Source organism: Salvelinus alpinus, chromosome 34, assembly GCF_045679555.1.
Source record: "Salvelinus alpinus chromosome 34, SLU_Salpinus.1, whole genome shotgun sequence".
In the NCBI taxonomy this organism is placed as follows: domain Eukaryota; kingdom Metazoa; phylum Chordata; class Actinopteri; order Salmoniformes; family Salmonidae; genus Salvelinus; species Salvelinus alpinus.
In genome coordinates this window covers 12931107-12953939 of record NC_092119.1, presented here as the reverse complement: position 1 = coordinate 12953939, position 22833 = coordinate 12931107, and the positions used below count along the sequence as shown (strand labels likewise).

Below are 22833 nucleotides of genomic sequence, written 5' to 3'. Positions count from 1 at the left end.
TTCAAGTTGTAAAAAGAGAACATTGCATTGATGACTACTATGCAGAAACAGTCAGAAACTATTGATCTCCTGGGTCTCTTTTAGTCCAAATGTCAGAACTGGGACAAATTTAGAGCAAATCGAACCAAGGTCAGAGTGAAAGGATGCAGATTGGCTAACTGTGTGTGTGTGTGTTTGTGTGTGTGTGTGTGTTTGTGTGTGGAGGGGGGGGCTTATCTGATACCCATAAGCCTGATATACACACACACATTGAGTTAAAAACCATAGGGAAATGAAAAGGTTTGCCCAGTGGGGAGTGGGGGTGTTTATTCGAACATGTACCAGCATGGTTTACCCAACACAGAGTCATATGAATGTGGATCTAATCCGATCACAGATTCCCCAGGAGAGATATGTACATATATGTAAACAAATAACCAATAGATTTTAGGATGTGTTGCTGCGTGACATACAGTAGTATCTATGGCAGAGTAAAACAACCATGCAACTCCAGTTCTAGATCTTTCCTCTATAGTTATGTGTCCACATGATGTTAATAGATGTCATTTAGAGTGAGGATGGAGCACTTAGGTTAGTTACAGTATTGTCTGTGCTAGTTATCCCAATTAATGAAAGCCTTTATTTCACCCAGTGATGCAAACACAAATAGGAAGTTGCATCATGTACATCATATCGCATGTAGTGGCAAAGCTGGTTTGTTCTATAATTGCTTCCACAGACAAGCTAAAAACCATGCATCTTATTAGGGGAAAGAGAGGCACTTTGAAATCTCTGCAATTCCCAAATGGCACCCTATTCCCTAAATAGTACACTACTTTTGATCAGAGTCCTATGAGCCCTGGTCAAAAGTAGTGCACTATAAAAGGAATATGGTGCCATTTGGGACGCTCATCTCAGCCCATATACTCTGATTGATGAAGAAGACGGATTCAGAAGCAAAAAACTTGGAATACGTTCCGCATTAAGAACTTAGAATACGTTCCTCATTAAGTGATTTTGACCACATAAAATCTAAAAGCAGCTGGCAGGCAAATCCACATTTACAACCTCTTCTGAAATGTCAGCTGTAATTTTTATTTTCTCTAATAATGTCTTCGCTGCAGTGAATCTGTCTCCATATATCAGTAGATGCTATTCTATCCAGATCATATTTAGGGCTTGTCCCCCTCTGCCTCTCAGACAGTGTATGTTTAGATCCCAAATGTCAACCTATTGCATGGGCTGTGGTCAAAACACTATAAAGGGAATATGGTGCTATTTCAGATGCAGACAGTGATAATTCCTTTATCATTTTAGTAATCCCAAAGTGCCATAAAGAACCCTCCTCTGCTGCTGTCTCAATGGCTTTGGAAGGCACTGACTCTAATCTGGCATTTATCGTGTCCTCTAATCTCATCAGATTACAGACTGTATTGATACATAAAGTGTATGACATAGAGGTATGCAGGAGAGTATGTGCTGCTGCGTGACAGTACGTGTTATACATACTGCATTTATACTCATTTTGAGGAGGTCGTAGGTTTCTGATTTACAGATCAATGTGAAATGTAACGTGTTGCATCAGGTCAGAGAAGTGAGTCCAGATGTCATTCACTGTGTGCTGTAACCTATGTTCTTCATCCTGGGCTAGTATTTCTAAAGCGTCTCAGAGTAGGAGTGCTGATCTAGGATTAGCACCCCCCCGTCCATTCATTTTTATATATATATATATATAAAAAAACAAAACTGATCCTAGATCACCACTCCTACTCTGAGACACTTGTGCCGTGTTTCCATCTGAGATTTTACCCCATTTGTTCTACTTAAAAGGCTCAGACTTTTCTGCTTCCATCTATGCGGGCCAGCATCCCATGTCTCACTGGGCCACGGCTCCAGCGGACCTGCTCTGATTTAGAGCCACTGATACCTTTCAGATTGTATTTACATAACAATGGCTAACTGTGAACTTTAACACTTACTTACAAAGCATTCTGTTGCCACAAGTCTTTAGTCACACTCCTAATAGAAACAGCATAATACTAGAGCTCACATTATCATTAAACACTGATGACAAGCTGGTGTGGGGTAAGTCTTAGGTGGAAGTGCAGCATTGATCAATATTGAATATGGCACTGTGGGTCTCGTATGGACCCTGGTCCTCCTTTGAATTACACAGATTCAACTGTTACTTACTGGTGGCCCCTGTGGGCGTAGCAGCGATACTGCAAGTCCAGTTATTACATGGAAAGGCAGAGAAGACAGAGGCTTTTCCAGTACTTGGCCTAGTTTTTGTTGTCAGAGTGCAGTTGCGTAATGTGGGCTTGATTCTTTGCTCCTCTGCCCCCGAGCTGCTGAATTGGTTCTAAACCCGATCGTTTCCGCTCCCTTTAAGTCTACAGTTCTAGACTTGAGTCAGGTTTTGACGAGTGAGTCATTGCCGAGCAACAATTTCGCTGTAAAGTTCAAAGCTGTATCATTGACTTAATTGCCTGTAAGGAAATACGGTACATCCGCTGTAACTAGGTGTCGCCGTCTATGTGCCACCTGATACTTTAAATACGGTACAGAAGCTGTAACTAGGTGTCACCGTCTATGAGCCACCTGATACTAGTATACTTTAAATACGGTACAGAAGCTGTAACTAGGTGTCACCGTCTATGAGCCACCTGATACTGGCATACTTTAGTTTGTTTAAAGCAAAATGAACACAGACGCTACCTTGCTCCAAAACCAAGGTGCATGAATTGAGGAGCTAACTGAAGAGAAGAGGAAATATAGCAACTTGGAGGACATTGGAAGTGGATCAAAATGCTTGTTCATTGTTAAAACCAACACTTTTTGTCCCATAGTCTTCATCCGTGTTTCTGTATGCTGTATATTATATGCTGTAGTTTGTTCAAATCATTTTTTCTGTGGTTTCTTTCTTTTTGTTTCCCAGGCCCTGCTATCCCAGTCGGAGTGGACGTACAGGTGGAAAGCCTGGATAGCATCTCAGAAGTAGACATGGTAGGTTGAAGCTACCCAATTTTTGTACTCTGAAGTTATGACGCAACAACTTCAACTCCGCATTGTGGAAATTATGTGAGAGTAAAATCCCCACATCATTAACATTTAAGTAATTATTTCCTGTATCTAAATTGACACGGTTTGTTGGAGTATTTTTGTGCTAGCTAAATCCCTTGAGATCTAACAGACTGTAACATATTGATAGTCGTTATTGACCATGCAGATGGGCATCATAATGATGGGTACTCCCAACTGTTGCTATTATTATATAATGAGAGTGGGCTGAAAGAGGGGGTGAGAGGAAGAGGAGGAGGAGGAGGAGGAGGAGGGGTAGTAGGAGGGGGTGGAGTAAGAGGAGGCAGAGGAGGAGGAGGCGTAAGTGGAGGAGGAGGAGGTGTAAGGGGAGGAGGAGTAAGAGGAGGCAGAGGAGGAGGAGGCGTAAGTGGAGGAGGAGGGGTAATAGGAGTGGGTGGAGGTGGGGAGGAGGAGGCAGGAGGAGGAGGAGAAGGTGTAAGTGGAGGAGGAGGCGTAAGGGGAGGAGGACTATAAGGAGGGTTGTAGGAGTGGATGGAAATGGAGAGGAGGAGGCGTAAGTGGAGTAGGAGGAGGAGGAGGGGTAGTAGGAGGGGGTAGAGGTGGGGAGGAGTGGGCAGAGGAGGAGGCGTAAGTGGAGCAGGAGACGTAAGGGGAGGGGGAGTAGGAGGAAGAGTAGGAGGAGGCGTAAGTGGAGGAGGGGTAGTAGGAGGGGGGGGGAGGCGTAAGTGGAGGAGGAGGAGGCAGAGGAGGAGGAGGAGGTTTCAGTCTCTTTGTAGTAGAGCTCAACCCCAGAGGTGTGAGAGGTTGTAGAGAAATCAAAGAGACTCTGAACTTATCTGCTCTGTCCGTTGACTTTCAGCCTACACTTAATTTCATCCCCAACAGGATTTGAACCCAAAGTTCTGTAAGTTCAGACAGCTGGGTTTAAGACTTGCATTTATATAATATAGTACTTTTTGCAAAGTCATAGCTTTATTTTCTGGGTATAATTCACTCATTGGATAACTCAACCCCAAATGTCCTCAGTAGCAAAGTTACTATGCTTGAGTATGATGATTCACTGAACATAGTTACTATCCTAGAGTATGATGATTCACTGGACATAGTTACTATCCTAGAGTATGATGATTCACTGGACATAGTTACTATCCTAGAGTATGATGATTCACTGGACATAGTTACTATGCTAGAGTATGATTATTCACTGGTCATAGTTACTATCCTAGAGTATGATGATTCACTGGACATAGTTACTATCCTAGAGTACGATGATTCACTGGACATAGTTACTATGCTAGAGTATGATGATTCACTGGGCATAGTTACTATCCTAGAGTATGATGATTCACTGGACATAGTTACTATCCTAGAGTATGATGATTCACTGGGCATAGTTACTATCCTAGAGTATGATATGATTCACTGGACATAGTTACTATCCTAGAGTATGATGATTCACTGGACATAGTTACTATGCTAGAGTATGATGATTCACTGGGCATAGTTACTATCCTAGAGTATGATGATTCACTGGACATAGTTACTATCCTAGAGTATGATGATTCACTGGGCATAGTTACCATCCTAGAGTATGATGATTCACTGGACATAGTTACTATCCTAGAGTATGATGATTCACTGGACATAGTTACTATGCTAGAGTATGATGATTCACTGGGCATAGTTACTATCCTAGAGTATGATGATTCACTGGACATAGTTACTATCCTAGAGTACGATGATTCACTGGACATAGTTACTATGCTAGAGTATGATGATTCACTGGGCATAGTTACTATCCTAGAGTATGATGATTCACTGGACATAGTTACTATCCTAGAGTATGATGATTCACTGGACATAGTTACTATCCTAGAGTATGATGATTCACTGGGCATAGTTACTATCCTAGAGTATGATGATTCACTGGGCATAGTTACTATCCTAAAGTATGATGATTCACTGGACATAATTACTATCCTAGAGTATGATGATTCACTGGACATAATTACTATCCTAGAGTATGATGATTCACTGGACATAGTTACTATCCTAGAGTATGATGATTCACTGGACATAGTTACTATGCTAGAGTATGATGATTCACTGGGCATAGTTACTATCCTAGAGTATGATGATTCACTGGACATAGTTACTATCCTAGAGTATGATGATTCACTGGGCATAGTTACTATCCTAGAGTATGATGATTCACTGGACATAGTTACTATCCTAGAGTATGATGATTCACTGGACATAGTTACTATCCTAGAGTATGATGATTCACTGGACATAGTTACTATCCTAGAGTATGATGATTCACTGGACATAGTTACTATCCTAGAGTATGATGATTCACTGGACATAGTTACTATCCTAGAGTACGATGATTCACTGGACATAGTTACTATGCTAGAGTATGATGATTCACTGGGCATAGATACTATCCTAGAGTATGATGATTCACTGGACATAGTTACTATCCTAGAGTATGATGATTCACTGGACATAGTTACTATCCTAGAGTATGATGATTCACTGGGCATAGTTACTATCCTAGAGTATGATGATTCACTGGACATAGTTACTATCCTAGAGTATGATTATTCACTGGGCATAGTTACTATCCTAGAGTATGATGATTCACTGGACATAGTTACTATCCTAGAGTATGATGATTCACTGGACATAGTTACTATCCTAGAGTATGATGATTCACTGGACATAGTTACTATCCTAGAGTATGATGATTCACTGGACATAGTTACTATCCTAGAGTATGATGATTCACTGGGCATAGTTACTATCCTAGAGTATGATGATTCACTGGACATAGTTACTATCCTAGAGTATGATGATTCACTGGACATAGTTACTATCCTAGAGTATGATGATTCACTGGGCATAGTTACTATCCTAGAGTATGATGATTCACTGGACATAGTTACTATCCTAGAGTATGATGATTCACTGGACATAGTTACTATGCTAGAGTATGATGATTCACTGGACATAGTTACTATGCTAGAGTATGATGATTCACTGGGCATAGTTACTATCCTAGAGTATGATGATTCACTGGACATAGTTACTATCCTAGAGTACGATGATTCACTGAACATAGTTACTATGCTAGAGTATGATGATTCACTGGGCATAGATACTATCCTAGAGTATGATGATTCACTGGACATAGTTACTATCCTAGAGTATGATGATTCACTGGACATAGTTACTATGCTAGAGTACAATGATTCACTGGACATAGTTAGTATCCTAGAGTACGATGATTCACTGGACATAGTTACTATGCTAGAGTATGATGATTCACTGGACATAGTTACTATCCTAGAGTACGATGATTCACTGGACATAGTTACTATCCTAGAGTACGATAATTCACTGGACATAGTTACTATCCTAGAGTACGATGATTCACTGGACATAGTTACTATCCTAGAGTATGATGATTCACTGGACATAGTTACTATGCTAGAGTACGATGATTCACTGGACATAGTTACTATCCTAGAGTATGATGATTCACTGGACATAGTTACTATCCTAGAGTATGATGATTCACTGGACATAGTTACTATCCTAGAGTATGATGATTCACTGGACATAGTTACTATCCTAGAGTATGATGATTCACTGGACATAGTTACTATCCTAGAGTACGATGATTCACTGGACATAGTTACTATCCTAGAGTATGATGATTCACTGGGCATAGTTTTGCACAATTGCTGGATGTGTTCGTTTTTCATGACAAAGTTTTTACATTTTAAACCATTCCATTGGTCCACTCACCTTGGGTAGCAGGAAATGCAAAACTAGCTTACCTACTGTTTCCATTTTCCAGTCATCCACACGTTAGTTAGACATTAAACCCTTCCCTTCCTCTCCTCTCCTCCAATAGGACTTCACCATGACCCTGTACCTGAGACACTATTGGAAGGACGAGCGTCTGTCCTTCACCAGCTCCACCAATAAGAGCATGACATTTGACGGGCGTCTGGTCAAGAAGATCTGGGTGCCCGATGTGTTCTTCGTCCACTCCAAGAGATCCTTCATCCACGACACCACCACAGTCAACATCATGCTCAGGGTCTTTCCTGACGGACACGTCCTCTACAGCCTGAGGTGGAGCTGGGATGCTTTGGGGACTAGGGTTGCAAAATTCCGGTCACTTTTCCAAAATTCCCATGTTTTCCAGAGATCCTGGTTGGAAGATTCCCCGTATCAGAGGTAGCAGGAAATACAGAATCCTCCAATCAGGATTTATGGAAAACCTAGGCATTTTTGCCACCTTACTGGGGACATTGTGCAGGTCATTCTTTGTCATGCAGGGTTGGGATCAAATCAGTTTTCAATTAACTTTCTATATTGACTGCTGCTAGTGCTGGGCTGAAACAAAAACCTACACACGCTGCTCCAAAGTGATTGACTCCTCATATTGTTAATACTTGGAATGATGTACTTAGCTGTTGACTTAAGAATTTTAAATGTATTCAGTTTGGAATATGAATAGTATCCTAACATTTTATACTAAACATAACATGCTTCTGTGCAGGATGTAGGTATGCTGACACCTAGACAAGAAGATTCATTTGCATTTTGCTCCTGTTGTTAGTTAAAATTAGAAATGTGCTTCTGGCTGGTGATGTTTTTTTCTTAATTTTTGTATCTGTTTTTGAAAACTAGGCCAAAATGTGAAGGTACTACTAAGTTGTTGTTTATTGCCAGATAGTTTGGTCTTTTCTGCTGCTCAAAGTCATTCACCAGACAATGGATGCACAAATTGTGTTTTAATGGCTTGAGAACATGCTCATTGTTATTCATGACAGTGGCACTGTTGTTTCACATCGTCTACTACATACAGTTATAGTGTTGAGGTTTTTAATTGGTGTGTGTGGAACAGTAAGGACAACATAAATACCAACTTTATTTGGTGTTGTGAACAGACAGTGTAGCGAGTCCACACTCCAAAAAAATTGATTTTCCAAGTTATTTGATGCTATTTATTTATTTCAGAAGGCAAAAAGAGCCTATAATATCTACAAGAACGTAATGTTATGTGTTGTAAGGATCATGGAGGAATCTTAAAGTTGTTGATGTCACATCATGGATCTGTGTTGTCCTTACTGTACAGGGTGACAGTGACCGCAGCCTGTAACATGGACTTCAGCCGCTTCCCTTTGGACACCCAGTCCTGCTCCCTGGAGCTAGAGAGCTGTGAGTAGGCTAACCTTCAGAATTTAATTCAAAATCTTCATTGTCCTTTAGAAAATATGTCAGGGCATACTATTTAGTATTTTTTGTCTACAGTATACACAAACAGAACAGTATTATTGAGAATATCTAAATGTTTTTAAGCTTTATGTAGGCAGTGAATAATTAGATGGGTAGACAGGCAAAGAGTAGAGACCCACAGATGTCAATTTCATTGAAAACAACATTAATTCAACCAGTGGGGGAAGTCAGAAAGGCAGGGATTGAACTCAGGATCATTGGTTAATACAGTACATGTGTGTTTCCTGCTGGGGTTGTTACCACTGGTCCACACAGGCACCACATTTATCTCTAACGTTGGTTGTGCCCCCAGATGCATATACGGATGAGGACCTGATGCTGTACTGGAAGAGTGGGGATGAGTCCTTGAGTACGGATGACCGTATCTCCTTGTCTCAGTTCCTCATCCAGAAGTTCCACACCACATCTCGGCTGGCCTTCTACAGCAGTACTGGTAATAATCACCATAGCCATGTGAGAATCACATATTCCCAGAAAAATTCTGGTGACTTTGCAAAAACTCTCCTTGGTTGGAATAAGCACAAAATCTGGAATCCTCCAACCAAAATTTCTGAAAAACCTGGGAATTTTTGGAAAGTTACCAGACTTTTTCAACCCTACCAGTGATATTATTATTGATCCATACCTACCCATTGTGTTCCTCCTCATGTACAGGCTGGTACAACCGTCTGTACATCAACTTCACCCTGCGGAGACACATCTTCTTCTTCCTGCTTCAGACCTACTTCCCGGCTACCCTCATGGTTATGCTGTCCTGGGTGTCCTTCTGGATTGACCGCAGGGCCGTCCCAGCTCGTGTCTCCCTGGGTAAGATGCTAGCGCTACTATGGAAGATCAATATTCAGAAGTGTTACAGTTAATGCTGTTTCTAGTGCTGCTTAATCCCCTCATTGCCAGATACCAGGCTTTCTGTGTATTCCACAGTTATTACAGTGTATTTCAGAGGTTGGCACAATAAAGCCATGTCTGTCAGACCTTTTTAAAGTGCTGGTGTATGATGAAAGTAAACATATTTAAAGATAGTTTGATTCTTCGACAGGGTCTGACTGTCTTCTTGGAAAATAATACAGAAGAGAGCAGTCTTGAACTCTTGTTGTTTCCTTCTCCTGTTCCCTGCAGGTATCACTACAGTGCTCACCATGTCCACCATCATCACTGGAGTCAACGCCTCCATGCCCAGAGTGTCCTACATCAAAGCAGTGGACATCTACCTGTGGGTCAGCTTCGTGTTTGTCTTCCTGTCTGTCCTGGAGTACGCTGCTGTCAACTACCTGTCCACCGCACAGGACCGCAGGGAACGCAAGATGAGGGACGAGATGAGGGAAAGGGCCAGGTCACAGGTAATGAAATGCTACCACAGTACTGTGTGTCTAAAACCTTTTTCGAAGACAAAATCGCAATATCTCTTGAGAATAAAGTTTGCTCTTCATTTCATGCAGTTTGGTTGGATTAACAGACACTTCTCATGTGTTATACTTCCTTGTCTCTTCTACGGCCAAATCTAACGTATGCCAACACATTCATTTTTGGTCAAATCTCTCATTGACATGAATTCAAAAGATCAAATTACAGGCTTGCATCTCAAGTTAGTTTAGTTACATTTTCCCTGGCACAACCTGTCTTTCTCACCTTCTCTCCTGACCTGCAGTCGCTGCCCTGCACCTGTGGCATGTCCCAGACCAGGACCATGCTATTAGACGGGACCTACAGCGAGGCGGACACTAACAGCCTGGCCGGCTACACCTCAGGAACTATGGGGCCCGAGGAGGACATGGATATGCCCCGCGACATGATGACTGAGAAGCAGCCTCCTGGAGAACACACAGTGGTCCACCTGTCTGCCAGCAGCGAGTCAACGACAACCAAGAAGAAAGGCATCAGGGCCCTCAATATTATCCAGAATACACACGCCATCGACAAGTACTCCAGGATGTTATTCCCTGGCTCCTATATTCTATTCAACATAATCTACTGGTGTTCATACTGTATAGGAGCGTAGGATCTACTGTTTAGGAGCGTAGGGTCTATTGTTTAGGAGCGTAGGGTCTAATGTTTAGGAGCGTAGGGTCTAATGTTTAGGAGCGTAGGGTCTACTGTTTAGGAGCGTAGGGTCTACTGTTTAGGAGCGTAGGGTCTAATGTTTACGAGCGTAGGGTCTACTGTTTAGGAGCGTAGGGTCTAATGTTTAGGAGTGTAGGGTCTAATGTTTAGGTGCAGTATTGGGCCTGGTCAATAGTAGTGCACTATCTAGGAAATAGGGTGCCATTTGGGATTCATCCCATGTTCATCAAATGAATGTGTTTAACACACTCATCAAGGAGAAGAGAGACTATAGTTGGTGTTTACATGGACATTTGGTACTAATGACTAATATTTAGGATGGACTTTTGGCACTGGTCTATATGAGACTGATCTATACTGAAAAAATATATAAATGCAACATGCAACAATTTCAACAATTTTACTGAGTTACAGAAATCAACCAATTGAAATTAATTTCTTATATCCTAATCTATGGATTTCACATGACTGGGCAGGGGCACAGCCATGGGTGGGCCTGGGAGGGCATAGGCACACCCACTGGGGAGCCAGGCCCAGCCAATCAGAATGAGTTTTTCTCCACAAAAGGGCTTTATTACAGACATAAATATTCCTCAGTCCCATCAGCTGCCTGGGTGGCTGGTCTCAGATGATCCCACAGGTGAAGAAGCTGGATGTGGAGTTCCTGGGCTGGCGTGGTTACACGTGGTCTGCGTTTGTGAGGCCAGTTGGACGTACTGCCAAATTCTCTAAAACGACGTTGGAGGCGGCTTATGGTAGAGAAATTAACATTAATTTCTCTGGCAACAGCTTTGGACATGCCTGCAGTCAGCATGACAATTGAACGCTCCCTCAAAACTTGAGACATCTGTGTTATTGTGTTGTGTGACACAACTGCACATTTTAGAGTGGCCTTTTATTGTCCCCAGCACAAGGTGCACCTATGTAAGTATCATGTTGTTTAATCAACTTCTTGTTATGCCTGTCAGGTGGATGAATTATCTTGGCAAAGGATAAATGCTCACAAACAGGGATGATATTTGTGCATATGGAATATTTCTGGGATCTTTTATTTCAGCTCATGAAACATGGGACCAACAATTTACATGTTGCGTTTATATTTTTGTTCAGTATATATGGGTCTGTGCTTACTATGTATATTAAGGTAAGTGTGACTCACTCGCAAAGGATGAAAGAGATGGCGAGCATCTGAGAGACAGAGACTGAGTTCTATGTGGATATTTGGCACAGATGACAAGAGAAAAGCACTTGAGAGAGAGAGACGTTCTTCATCATCCCACTCTAGCTTTTGTGAAATCCTCTTAATGAATTCCACAGCGTGATTGATTGCTCTGCAAGTACGTATCAGCGGTTGTTTAAAAACTATTTTGTCCACAGAAGTCTTTTGTACAAATGTACAGTATGTCTACAATGTTGTTAACTTTGCATTCAGGTCTATTTGACCAAGTACCAGTTCAGCCTGGTAGTGGAGTATAATGATTGTGTGTCAAATGTAGTGCACGACAGTATATAGAGAATATGATGCCATTAGGGACACACACGATGACTGTACAGTAAATTGCTCTGGATTAGAGCGTCTGCTACATACAGGACCAGTCAAAAGTTTGGACACACCTACTGATTCAAAGGTTTTTCTTTATGTTTACTATTTTCTATGTTGTAGAATAATAGTGAAGACATCAACACTATGAAATAACACATATGGAATCATGTAGTAATCAAAAAAGTGTTAAACACATCAAAATATATTTTAGATTTTAGATTCTTCAAAGTAGCCACCCTTTGCCTTGATGACAGCTTAGCATTGTCTCAACCAGCTTCATGAGGTAGTCACCTGGAATGCTTTTCCAACATACTTGAAGTTCTCACATACAGTATGCTGAGCACTTGTTGGCTGCCTTCACTCTGCTATCCAACTCATCCCAAACAATCTCAATTGGGTTGAGGTCGGGTGATTGTGGAGGCCAGGTCATCTGATGCAGCATTCCATCACTCTCCTTCTTGGTCAAATAGCCCTTACTATCATGACTCAGGATATGACCCAGATGCAGACACAGGAGGCAGATAGTACAGTTCTCAGATGATTTATTGTAAACATGGGGCAGGCAAAGGGCAGGTCGAGGACAGGCAGGGGTTCGTGATCAGGTCTGAGTCAGGCAGGTACAGGACGGCAGGCATGCTCGGGGTCAGGTCAGGCAGAGGTTCGTAATTAGATCAGAGTCAGGCAGGTACAGGACGGCAGGCAGGCTCGGGGTCAGGGCAGGCAGAATAGTCAGAACCGGGAAAACTAGGAAACAGGAGACAAAGGGCTGTGAGATATAGGTTTAATTCTGGACACATGAAAAGTGGGATGTATACGGAGGGTACAGGGCAAAGGAAGACAAACAGCAGATGAGGAAGGGCTGATAAAATAGGGGGGACAGTTTGCAGGACAGGTGGTGGGATTAGTGGAGACGAGGCAGCGAAGAGTTGTCTCCAGGTCCTGATTGGCTCGCTCCGACTGGCCGTTGGACTGGGTATGAAAACCAGAGGACAGGCTGGCCGATGACCCAATAAGGGTGCAGAACGCCTTCCAGAACCGGCACGAGAACTGGGGACCGCGATCTGAGATCATGTCGACCGGCAGTCCGTGCTGCACCATGAGCTGAGCCGTCTCCTTAGCTGAGGGCAACTTTGCAAGGAGAATAAAATGGAAAACCGGTCCACCACTGTAAGGATGGTGGTGTTGCCATCAGACGGCGGGAGGCCCGTGGCGAAGTCCAAGGATATATGGGACCAGGGGCAGTAAAGGACAGGAAGTGGTTGAAGGAGGCCAGCCGGAGCTTGCCGCAGAGTCTTGCTCTGGGCACACACACTACAGGCGGCAATGAATGCAGAGACATCAGGAACCATGGTGGGCCACCAAAACCGTTGTCAGTCCTTGGTCCGACGGGAGCCAGGATGACAGGTGAGTCTCAAGGAATGTACCCATTCCAGAACAGGAGCACGGGCAGAGTCCGGGACAAACATCCGGTTAGCTGGGAACACTGTGCTTTGTGGACCAGACTCTCAATTCCCTAGACAACAGCAGCCACTAGACAGGAAGCAGAGAGGATGGTCTCGGGGTCCGAGGGTGTAGTAAAAGGGGCTGTACAGATGTGAGAGCGCGTCAGGCTTCACATTCTTGGACCCCGGGCGGTAGGAAATTGTGAAATTAAAGCGAGGGAATTACAGGGCCCATGTCACCTGCCTGGAGTTGAGACGATTCGCGGTGAGGAGATATTCCAGGTTCTTATGGTCCGTCCACGTCAAAAATGGCTGTTCTGCCCGTTCTAACCAGTTCCTCCACTCCTCCAACGCCATCTTGACAGCGAGTAATTCTCGATTTCCCACGTCGTAGTTCCTCTCGGCTGGGTTAAGGCGATGGGAAAGGAAGGCGCAGGGATGCAGCTTCTGATTCTGGGCAGAGCGTTGGGAGAGGACAGCCCCCACTCCAACGTCCGAGGTGTCGACCTCCACCACAAACTGACGGGACGGGTCCGGATGGATTAAGATGGGGGCTGTAGTGAATCGCTGCTTGAGGTCAGAGAATGCCCGGTCAGCTGCTGGAGACCATATGAACGGCACCTTGGGAGAGGTGAGTGCAGAGAGGGGGAAGCAAGGGTGCTGTAACCCCAGATGAAATGACGGTAGTAATTGGCAAACCCCAGGAAAGGCTACAGTTGCACTCTGGACGTGGGTTGAGGCCAATCCACCACCGCTCTCAACTAGTCAGGTTCCATCTGAACACTCTCTGCAGCGATTCCTAGGAACGAGATGGTGGTGCGATGGAACTCACACTTCTCCGACCTTCATGGACAGCTGGTTCTCCAGGAGACGCTGGAGGACCTGTCGGACATGGAGGATGTGCTCTTGAGCTGACCGGAAATAGATGAGGAGGTCGTACAGGGGGAAAAAAACACAAATCAGTTCAACATGTCTCGGAGCACATCATTGACCAGGGCCTGGAACACTGCTTGAGCGTTGGGTCAGTCTGAAAGGCAACACCAGGTACTCGTAGTGCCCACTAGCCGTGTTAAAAGCAGTTTTCCACTCATTCCCTTCCCGTATCCAAATCAGATAAAAATCAAATTGTATTAGTCACATGCGCCGTATACAACAGGTGTAGTAGACCTTACAGTGAAATGCTTACTTACGAGCCCCTAACCAACAATGCAGTTAAAAAAATATGAATAAGAATAAGAAATAAAAGTAACAAGTCATTAAAAAGCAGCAGTAAAATAACAATAGCGAGACTATATACAAGGGGATACCGGTACAGAGTCAATGTGCGGGGGCACCGGTTTGTCGAGGTAATTGAGGTAATATGTACATGTAGGTAGAGTTATTAAAGTGACTATGCATAGATGATAACAACAGAGAGTGTCAGCGGTGTAAAAGGGGGGGCAATGCAAATAGTCTGGGTAGCCATTTGATTAGATATTCAGGAGTCATGGCTTGGAGGTAGAAGCTGTTTAGAAGCCTCTTGGACCTAGACTTGGCTTGCCGTGTGGTAGCAGAGAGAACAGTCTATGACTAGGGTGGCTGGAGTCTTTGACAATTTTTAGGGCCTTCCTCTGACACCGCCTGGTATAGAGGTCCTGGATGGCAGGAAGCTTGACCCCAGTCATGTACTGGGCCGTACGCACTACCCTCTGTAGTGCCTTGCAGTCTGAGGCCGAGCAGTTGCCATACCAGGCAATGATGCAACCAGGCAGGATGCTCTCGATGGTGCAGCTGTAGAACCTTTTGAGGATCTGAGGATCCATGCCAAATCTTTTCAGTCTCCTGAAGAGGAATAGGTTTTGTCGTGCCCTCTTCACGACTGTCTTGGTGTGCTTGGACCATGTTAGTTTGTTGGTGATGTGGACACCAAGGAACTTGAAGCTCTCAACCTGTTCCACTACAGCCCCGTCAATGAGAATGGGGGCGTGCTCGGTCCTCCTTTTTCCTGTAGTTCACAATCATCTCCTTTGTCTTGATCACGTTAAGGGAGAGGTTGTTGTCCTGGCACCACACGGTCAGGTCTCTGACCTCCTCCTTATAGGCTGTCTTGTCATTGTCGGTGATCAGGCCTACCACTATTGTGTCATCAGCAAACTTAAAGATGGTGTTGGAGTTGTGCCTGGCCATGCATTCATGAGTGAACAGGGAGTACAGGAGGGGACTGAGCACGCACCCCTGAGGGGCCCCTGTGTTGAGGATCAGCATGGTGGATGTGTTGTTACCTACCCTTACCACCTGAGGGTGGCACGTCAGGAAGTCTAGGATCCAGTTGCAGAGGGAGGTGTTTAGTTCCAGGGACCTTAGAGGGAGGTGTTTAGTTCCAGGGTCCTTAGCTTAGTGATGAGCTTCGAGGGCACTATGGTGTTGAACGCTGAGCTGTAGTCAATGAATAGCATTCTGACATAGGTGTGTGGAGGACAGTGTGGAGTGCAATAGAGATGGCATCATCTGTGGATCTGTTAGGGTGGTATGCAAATTGGAGTCTAGGGTTTCTGGGATAATGGTGTTGATGTGAGCCATGACCAGCCTTTCAAAGCACTTCATGGTTACAGACGTAAGTGCTACGGGTCGGTAGTCATTTAGGCAGGTTACCTTTGCTTTCTTGGGCACAGGGACTATGGTGGTCTGCTTAAAACATGTTGGTATGCATTCCAAAGGCCCAACTTGGAGAAGATGGTTGCTCCCTGGAGAGGCTCGAAAGCTGAGGAGATGAGTGGTAGCGGTTAACGGTTTTTAACTGTAATGTCATTGAGATCCCGGTAGTCGATACACGGATGCAGGGTCTTGTCCTTCTTCTCCACAAAGAAGAACCCTGCGCCACCGGGGGAGAAGAGGGACGCATAAACCCAGCAGTGAGAGAGTCCTCAATATACCCTTCCGTTGCTTTGGTCTCCGGACCGACAAAGAATAAAGTCGCCCCCGAGGAGGTGTAGTACCCGGTAGAAGGTCGATGGCGCAGCCATAGGGCCGATGCGGAAGAAGCGAGGTGGCACGGGCCTTGCTGAAAACCTTCCAGAGGTCCTGGTATTCCGCAGGAATGGTGGAGAGGTTCAGGACTTCTCCCAAGCCGCAGGAAGACGTCCCGGGGCAGGCAGCGCCAACTTCAGGCAATGTACATGGTAAAACGGGCTCAAACCCACAATAGAACCAGTAGCCCAGTCGATCAGAGGATTGTGCCTCTGGAGCCAGAAGAATCCCAAAACCACGGGTGCATGAGGGGATTCAATGGGCAGGAACTGCACACTTTTACTGTAATTTCCCGACACTGTCTGGTTAATGGGAAATGTAATGTGAGCGACTCTGCCAATAGAGTGCCTTTCCAACGCTCTGACGTCCATGGGAATGGAGAGGGGTTGTGTGGGGATTACCAGCTCCAACACCAGGGTAGCGTCCATAAAGCTCTCGTCGGCCCCAAGAGTCAATGAAAACCCGGTTAGATTTGGACAGTTCACGCCACAACAGGGAAGCATGGAGAGATGTACGAGCAATGGAGGATGGGAAACTCGCTGTACGGTTCACCAGCGTACTCGTACCTACTTGATGAGCGTGGGTTTTTAATGGGCAGGTAGCCAAGAAATGTCCCGTAGCTCCACAATATAGACAGCTCTGGGTGTTAGGTCTGCCTATGCGCTCAGCCGGAGACAATCTAGCCCTGTCCAGTTGCATGGGCTCCGAAGGAGGCGAGTCGGCAGCCCTCTGTGATTCCCGAGAGAACTTGGGTGACATCGGGTTCACTCGGACATGTAGACTTCGGGGGTCTCCGGGATTCGAGGGCGAGCGAGAGCGACTGGGCACAGATTCCCTCTCCCTCCTACGTTCTCGTAGCCGCCCATCGATCCGGATGGTCAAGGCTATGAGGGAGTCAAGGTCCATGGGCAGCTTCCAGGCTGTGAGCTCATCTTTGATCACCTCTGATAATCTGTGAAGGAACATGTCGAGTGCTTCCGGGTTCCAGGCACTCTCAGCCGCCAACGCGCGAAAATCCACTGCGTAGTTTGCCACACTACGGGAGTCTTGACGTAGCTGGAGCAGCTTACGAGCAGCTTCTCTCCCGGACAACGGAGGATCAAACACCTTCTGTACTTCCGCCACAAACTCCTCCTCCCTCCCGGACATCAGCGTTATGAGGTACACTATCCTCGAGTGGTCCAAGGGCAACAAAGAAAGCTGCAGCTCAGAGATGAGGGCGCACTGGGAGAGAAATGCTCGGCAGGTTCCAGAATCTCCAGCGTAGCGCTCCAGAGGATGTGAGCGGGGTTCTCAGGACACTGGGGTAGGCTGGGAAGAAACGGCGCTAGTGGAGGGGTTGCTGAGAGTCTGGGGGATTACTGGTGTGGCCTGCTGCCTAGTAGGGAATACGCGGAATTGCTCCAACAATGTATCGAACGCCTGGTCATGGCGTTCTGCCATGGAGTCCCTCCATAAGGCATTGTGTAATGGTTGCTTTCCTCCTCTTCGTCTGAAGAGGAGGAGTAGGGATCGGACCAAAACGCAGCGGTTGATGAATACATGAAGATTTATTAAAGACAAGACGAAACACGAAGAACACTTGAAATGATTACAAAATAACAAACGACGTAGACCGACCTGAACATAAGAACTTACATAAACACGAAGAACGCACAAACAGGTACAGAATAGCACAAACGATACAGTCCCGTGTGGTAACAAACACAAACACGGAAGACAAACGAAACAGTCCTGTGTGGTGCGACATACACAGACACAGGAACAATCACCCACCAACAAACAGTGAGAACAGCCTACCTTAATATGGTTCTCAATCAGAGGAAACGTCAAACACCTGCCCCTAATTGAGAACCATATCAGGCAACACATTTAACCCCACATAGAAACACATAACATAGACTACCCACCCAGCTCACGTCCTGACCAACTAAACAAAGTTAAACAAAGGAAAATAAGGTCAGGAACGTGACACATTGCATTAACTCCTCGTGTCTTCCAATGGCAGCTCCTTGCTGGGAGACAGCATTGTGGAATTGGTCTGAGTCGGCTGGGTCAGTCATGGCCAGTTCGTACTATCACGACTCAGGATATGACCCAGATGTAGACACAGGAGGCAGATAGTACAGTTCCCATATGATTTATTGTAAACATGGGGCAGGCAAAGGGCAGGTCGAGGACAGGCATGGGTTCGTGATCAGGTCTGAGTCAGGCAGGTACCGGACTGCAGGCATGCTCGGGGTCAGGGCAGGCAGAGGTTCATAATTAGGTCAGAGTCCGGCTGGTACAGGACGGCAGGCAGGCTCGGGTCAGGGCAGGCAGAATAGTCAGAACCGGGAAAACTAGGAAACAGAACATCAGAAAAAGGAAGACGGGAAAGCACGCTGGTAAGACCTGACAAGACAAACTGGCAACAGACAAACAGAGAACACAGGTATAAATACACAGGATAATGGGGTGATGTGCGACACCAGAAGGAGGGTGGAGACAAGCACAAAGACCGGTGAAACAGATCAGGGTGTGACACTTACACAGCCTGGAGGTGTGTTTTGGGTCATTGTCTTGTTGAAAAACAAATTATAGTGCCACTAAGCGCAAACCAGATGAGATGGCGTATCGCTGCAGAATGCTGTGGTAGCCACGCTGGTTAAGTGTTTCTTGAATTCAACAGTGTCACCAGCAAAGCACCCCCACACCACCACACCTCCTCCTTCATGCTTCATGGTGGGAACTACACATGCGGACATCAGCAATTCACCTACTCTGCGTCTCACAAAGACACGGTGGTTGGAACCACAAATCTCAAATTTGGACTCATCAGACCAAAGGACAGATTTCCACCAGTTTAATGTCCATTGCTCATGTTTCTTGGCATAAGCAAGTCTCTTATTATTATTGGTGACCTTTAGTAGTGGTTTCTTTGCAGCAATTCGACCATGAAGGATGGTTTAAGCAGTCTCCTCTGAACTGTTGATGTTGAGATGTGTCACTTGAACTCTGTGAAGCATTTATTTGGGCTGCAATCTGAGGTGCAGTTAATTCTAATGAACATATCCTATACAGCAGAGGTAACTCTGGGTCTTCCTTTCCTGTGGCAGTCCTCACGAGTGCCAGTTTCATCATAGCGTTTGATGGTTTTTGCGACTGTACTTGAAGAAACTTTCAAAGTTCTTGAAATTTTCCAGATTGACTGACCTTCATGTCTTAAAATAATGATGGACTGTCGTTTCTCTTTGCTTATTTGAGCTGTCCTTGCCATAATATGGACTTGGTCTTTTGCCAAATAGAGCTCTCTTCTGTATACCACCCCTACCTTGTCACAATACAACTGATTGGCTAAAACGCATTAAGGAAAGAAATTCCACAAATTAACTTTACCAAGGCACACCTGTTAATTGAAATGCATTCCAGGTGACTACCTCATTAAGCTGGTTGAGAGAATGTCAAGAGTGTGCAAAGCTGTCATCAAGGCAAAGGATGGCTACTTTGAAGAATCTCAAATATAAAATATATTTTGATTTGTTTAACACTTTTTTGGTTACTAAATTGTTCCATATGTGTTACTCTACTATATAGAAAATAGTAAAAATAATGAAAAACCCTTGAATGTTTAGGTGTGTCTAAACTTTTGACTGGAACTGTACGTATGTGAAATGTATGTAATATAGTATATAATAATGGTTTGTGGTTCAGGTAAGGTCTTTCTGAGGTGCTAAAACAGCTGTGTAGTTCTTAAAGCACAACAACGTAGAGCATTTCAAACGGGAAACAACTTCAGTTATAAGCTCATACGTAACCTAATGTATTAAGTAAAGAAGCTGAGAAATCATGTATAGATATGCATTTTCTTTTTTCTGATACCTCACATAATAGAATATGGTCACATTGTATGGATACATGCCATTGTACAAAACAATGTAGGCCTACAATGTATATACATCTAAAAACAAATGTCATTTTGTGCCACTGTGGCACTTCATGAAGGTTAGTGGAATGTAGGTTAGTGGAATTTCAAAACTTCTGAGGTGTCCTATGCCATCAGCCGTCATACCTTAACAAGCTACTGTAGAGCAACAACAGCACATGGCTTGAGATAAGGTGTCCCAGTGCTCTGATAAAAAGTAGTGCACTATGTAGGGAATAGGGTGCTATTTGGGATAGAAACATTGATATCTTCTTAAATGTACAGTATTGTTAATTGACCACTTGAGTCTTTATTAGTCAGGTGAGGAACTGGAATTCAACTACTTTCAGTAAACTGTAGTTTTGTGTCAAACTGTGGACAGAAAGTTACTTTAAATACATGCAGCTGTAGGTTATTTCTTCACTAGACAACCGTTTACATGAACACGTTTTGTGAAACCATACACTACTTTTGCCATTCCATTTTGAATAGAGGAGTCGGTAAAGGAATATATTTTCCTGCATCACTCCATGTGGATATTGTTGATGATGAAAATAAAATAATGTATTTATTGTATAATTTGGTGGTAATAAAATATTGATTACATGTGTTTCATGCTAAATGTTGCTGTTTGAAATTATGTTCAACTGACACTTGTGTAAGCAATAATTACAACTGTTCAGAGACTATACACCGACTTATCACACGATTAACAGTAGGCCACACGCACACACACTGGTTCCAATCGCGTTCTCCTATGACGCATAAACCAATGGTTGCGAGCTACGTTATTGACTGTCGTTGACTGACAGATTGCTATAGCATATGATATGTTTAGCTGATACGTAAAATACCTCTCCAGGCTTTGTAAAATCTGGCAGGCGTCAACAACGTCTGGGCAGAGGAACGCGCCCAGTATGTCTTCTCTCCAGGGTACGCCTTTCAGTTTGAATTGTTGACGTAGGACGCTCACGCCCCACGATTATCAGTTACGGATTTGCTGCTCTCCTCTGGCTAAATCTGGTCCGCCAGCCAAAGCAGCTATAGTAGAGAGGCCTCTGCCTGTACTTCCTGTGTATGCCACAAGTCTACAGTACATATCAGCTCATTTGTGTTCAGGCACGCTAGTTGCTACTTTCACCAGATGCACATGTCGGTAAGTCGGTTCTTCATTTCATATCGACTATTATTTCGGTTATCGATAGGGCAGTTTGTGTTATGGATATTTGTACAGAAAAGAGCATGACAAATGATGGACTCCATCGTTACAAGATCACTTTGTCCGACTACAGTAGGCCTAGCCTAGGAATAGTATGTATATCCCTCTATAGGTTATATCCCAATATCAAACGTTTTAATGTCAAACCTCTTTGGTTATAGCTATAAATTTACATTTACAAATGTCCCGAAATATATTTCTGCTTCAGTCGTTACTCTACTATTTCCATAAAAGTTATTTGGACTTCTTCGGTCAACGAATGCAGATCGTCTCAGTCAACACATAACGCCGTCTGAGATTGATACAATGGAGCCTTGATGAAGCCGTAGTCGTGTCGCGAGTTTATTTACTTTTACGAAGCGCGAGCTGTCAGACAGTAGATGTCGCGAGTAGGGGAGCGGCGCAGCCTACTTGTAAACTCTCAAAATACACTTTTTAAGTTTGTCTATTAGACTTGATTATTCTTGGCTTTGGAACATCGGTAAGTTTAGTTCATCCATTAACATATCGCATTAATTACTATTGTATGGTTTTGTTCATGTTATTCTGCATTCATAGAGAATATTAAAAGATTCGCTGTAGACAGAGGAACTTGGGGCTTATTATGGGGAGTTTTGTGGTGGGGGAAAATGAGTCACGCATGAAAATTGCTCATTCTGGCCGATTTTGTGTCTTCCCTGCGGTGCCCTTCAAACCGCCCTTCTTTCCTTCCTAACATTGTATTGTCATGACTAGGCCTACAATGCATTCTATTCTATTATTTTATATTATATTCTTACCTTGGGAGAGTAGTATAAACATTGAAAGTACTGTCTTTTTCAATCATACAGACCATCATGTCAAATACATTGATAACACCTCATTACACTACAACGTCATTGTTGGGTGGGGTAGGTAGATCTTAAGTTCACATTCCACAGTATGCTAATTGGTCATAGGTATGCTTTAATGCACCACCCTCATTCCTTCATAGCCGGATTCAACAGTGCAGCACTGACTGACGTATGTTGATTACACCCATTCAAGGATTTCTTTTGTGGTGTGTTCTTTTTTAAAATGTATTTATTTATTTCACTTTTATTTAACCAGGTAGGCAAATTGAGAACACGTTCTCATTTACAATTGCGACCTGGCCAAGATAAAGCAAAGCAGTTTGACACATACAACAACACATAGTTACACATGGAGTAAAACAAACATACAGTCAATAATACAGTGAAAAATAAGTCTATATACAATGTGAGCAAGTGAGGTGAGATAAGGGAGGTGAAGGCAAACAAAATATATATATAAATAAATAAAAATATAAAAAAGGCCATGG

At 44.0% G+C, this 22833-nt stretch overlaps 2 protein-coding genes across 2 annotated transcripts in view; both read left to right on the top strand.

The window, feature by feature from the left end:
• LOC139563880 (gamma-aminobutyric acid receptor subunit rho-2-like) overlaps positions 1-19916 on the top strand; it is a 33064-nt gene extending 13148 nt beyond the window's left edge. Inside the window, exons 3-9 of the mRNA XM_071382869.1 lie at positions 2918-2985; positions 6944-7167; positions 8177-8259; positions 8630-8770; positions 8992-9144; positions 9457-9677; positions 9986-19916. Of these exons, the coding sequence (XP_071238970.1) occupies positions 2918-2985; positions 6944-7167; positions 8177-8259; positions 8630-8770; positions 8992-9144; positions 9457-9677; positions 9986-10336 (1241 nt within the window). The 3' untranslated portion in view covers positions 10337-19916. The remainder of the gene's footprint in view (positions 1-2917; positions 2986-6943; positions 7168-8176; positions 8260-8629; positions 8771-8991; positions 9145-9456; positions 9678-9985) is intronic.
• A 1404-nt stretch (positions 19917-21320) lies between these two features.
• LOC139563879 (nesprin-3-like) overlaps positions 21321-22833 on the top strand; it is a 104121-nt gene continuing 102608 nt past the window's right edge. Inside the window, exon 1 of the mRNA XM_071382868.1 lies at positions 21321-21449. Coding sequence (XP_071238969.1) covers positions 21438-21449 — 12 coding nt within the window. The 5' untranslated portion in view covers positions 21321-21437. The remainder of the gene's footprint in view (positions 21450-22833) is intronic.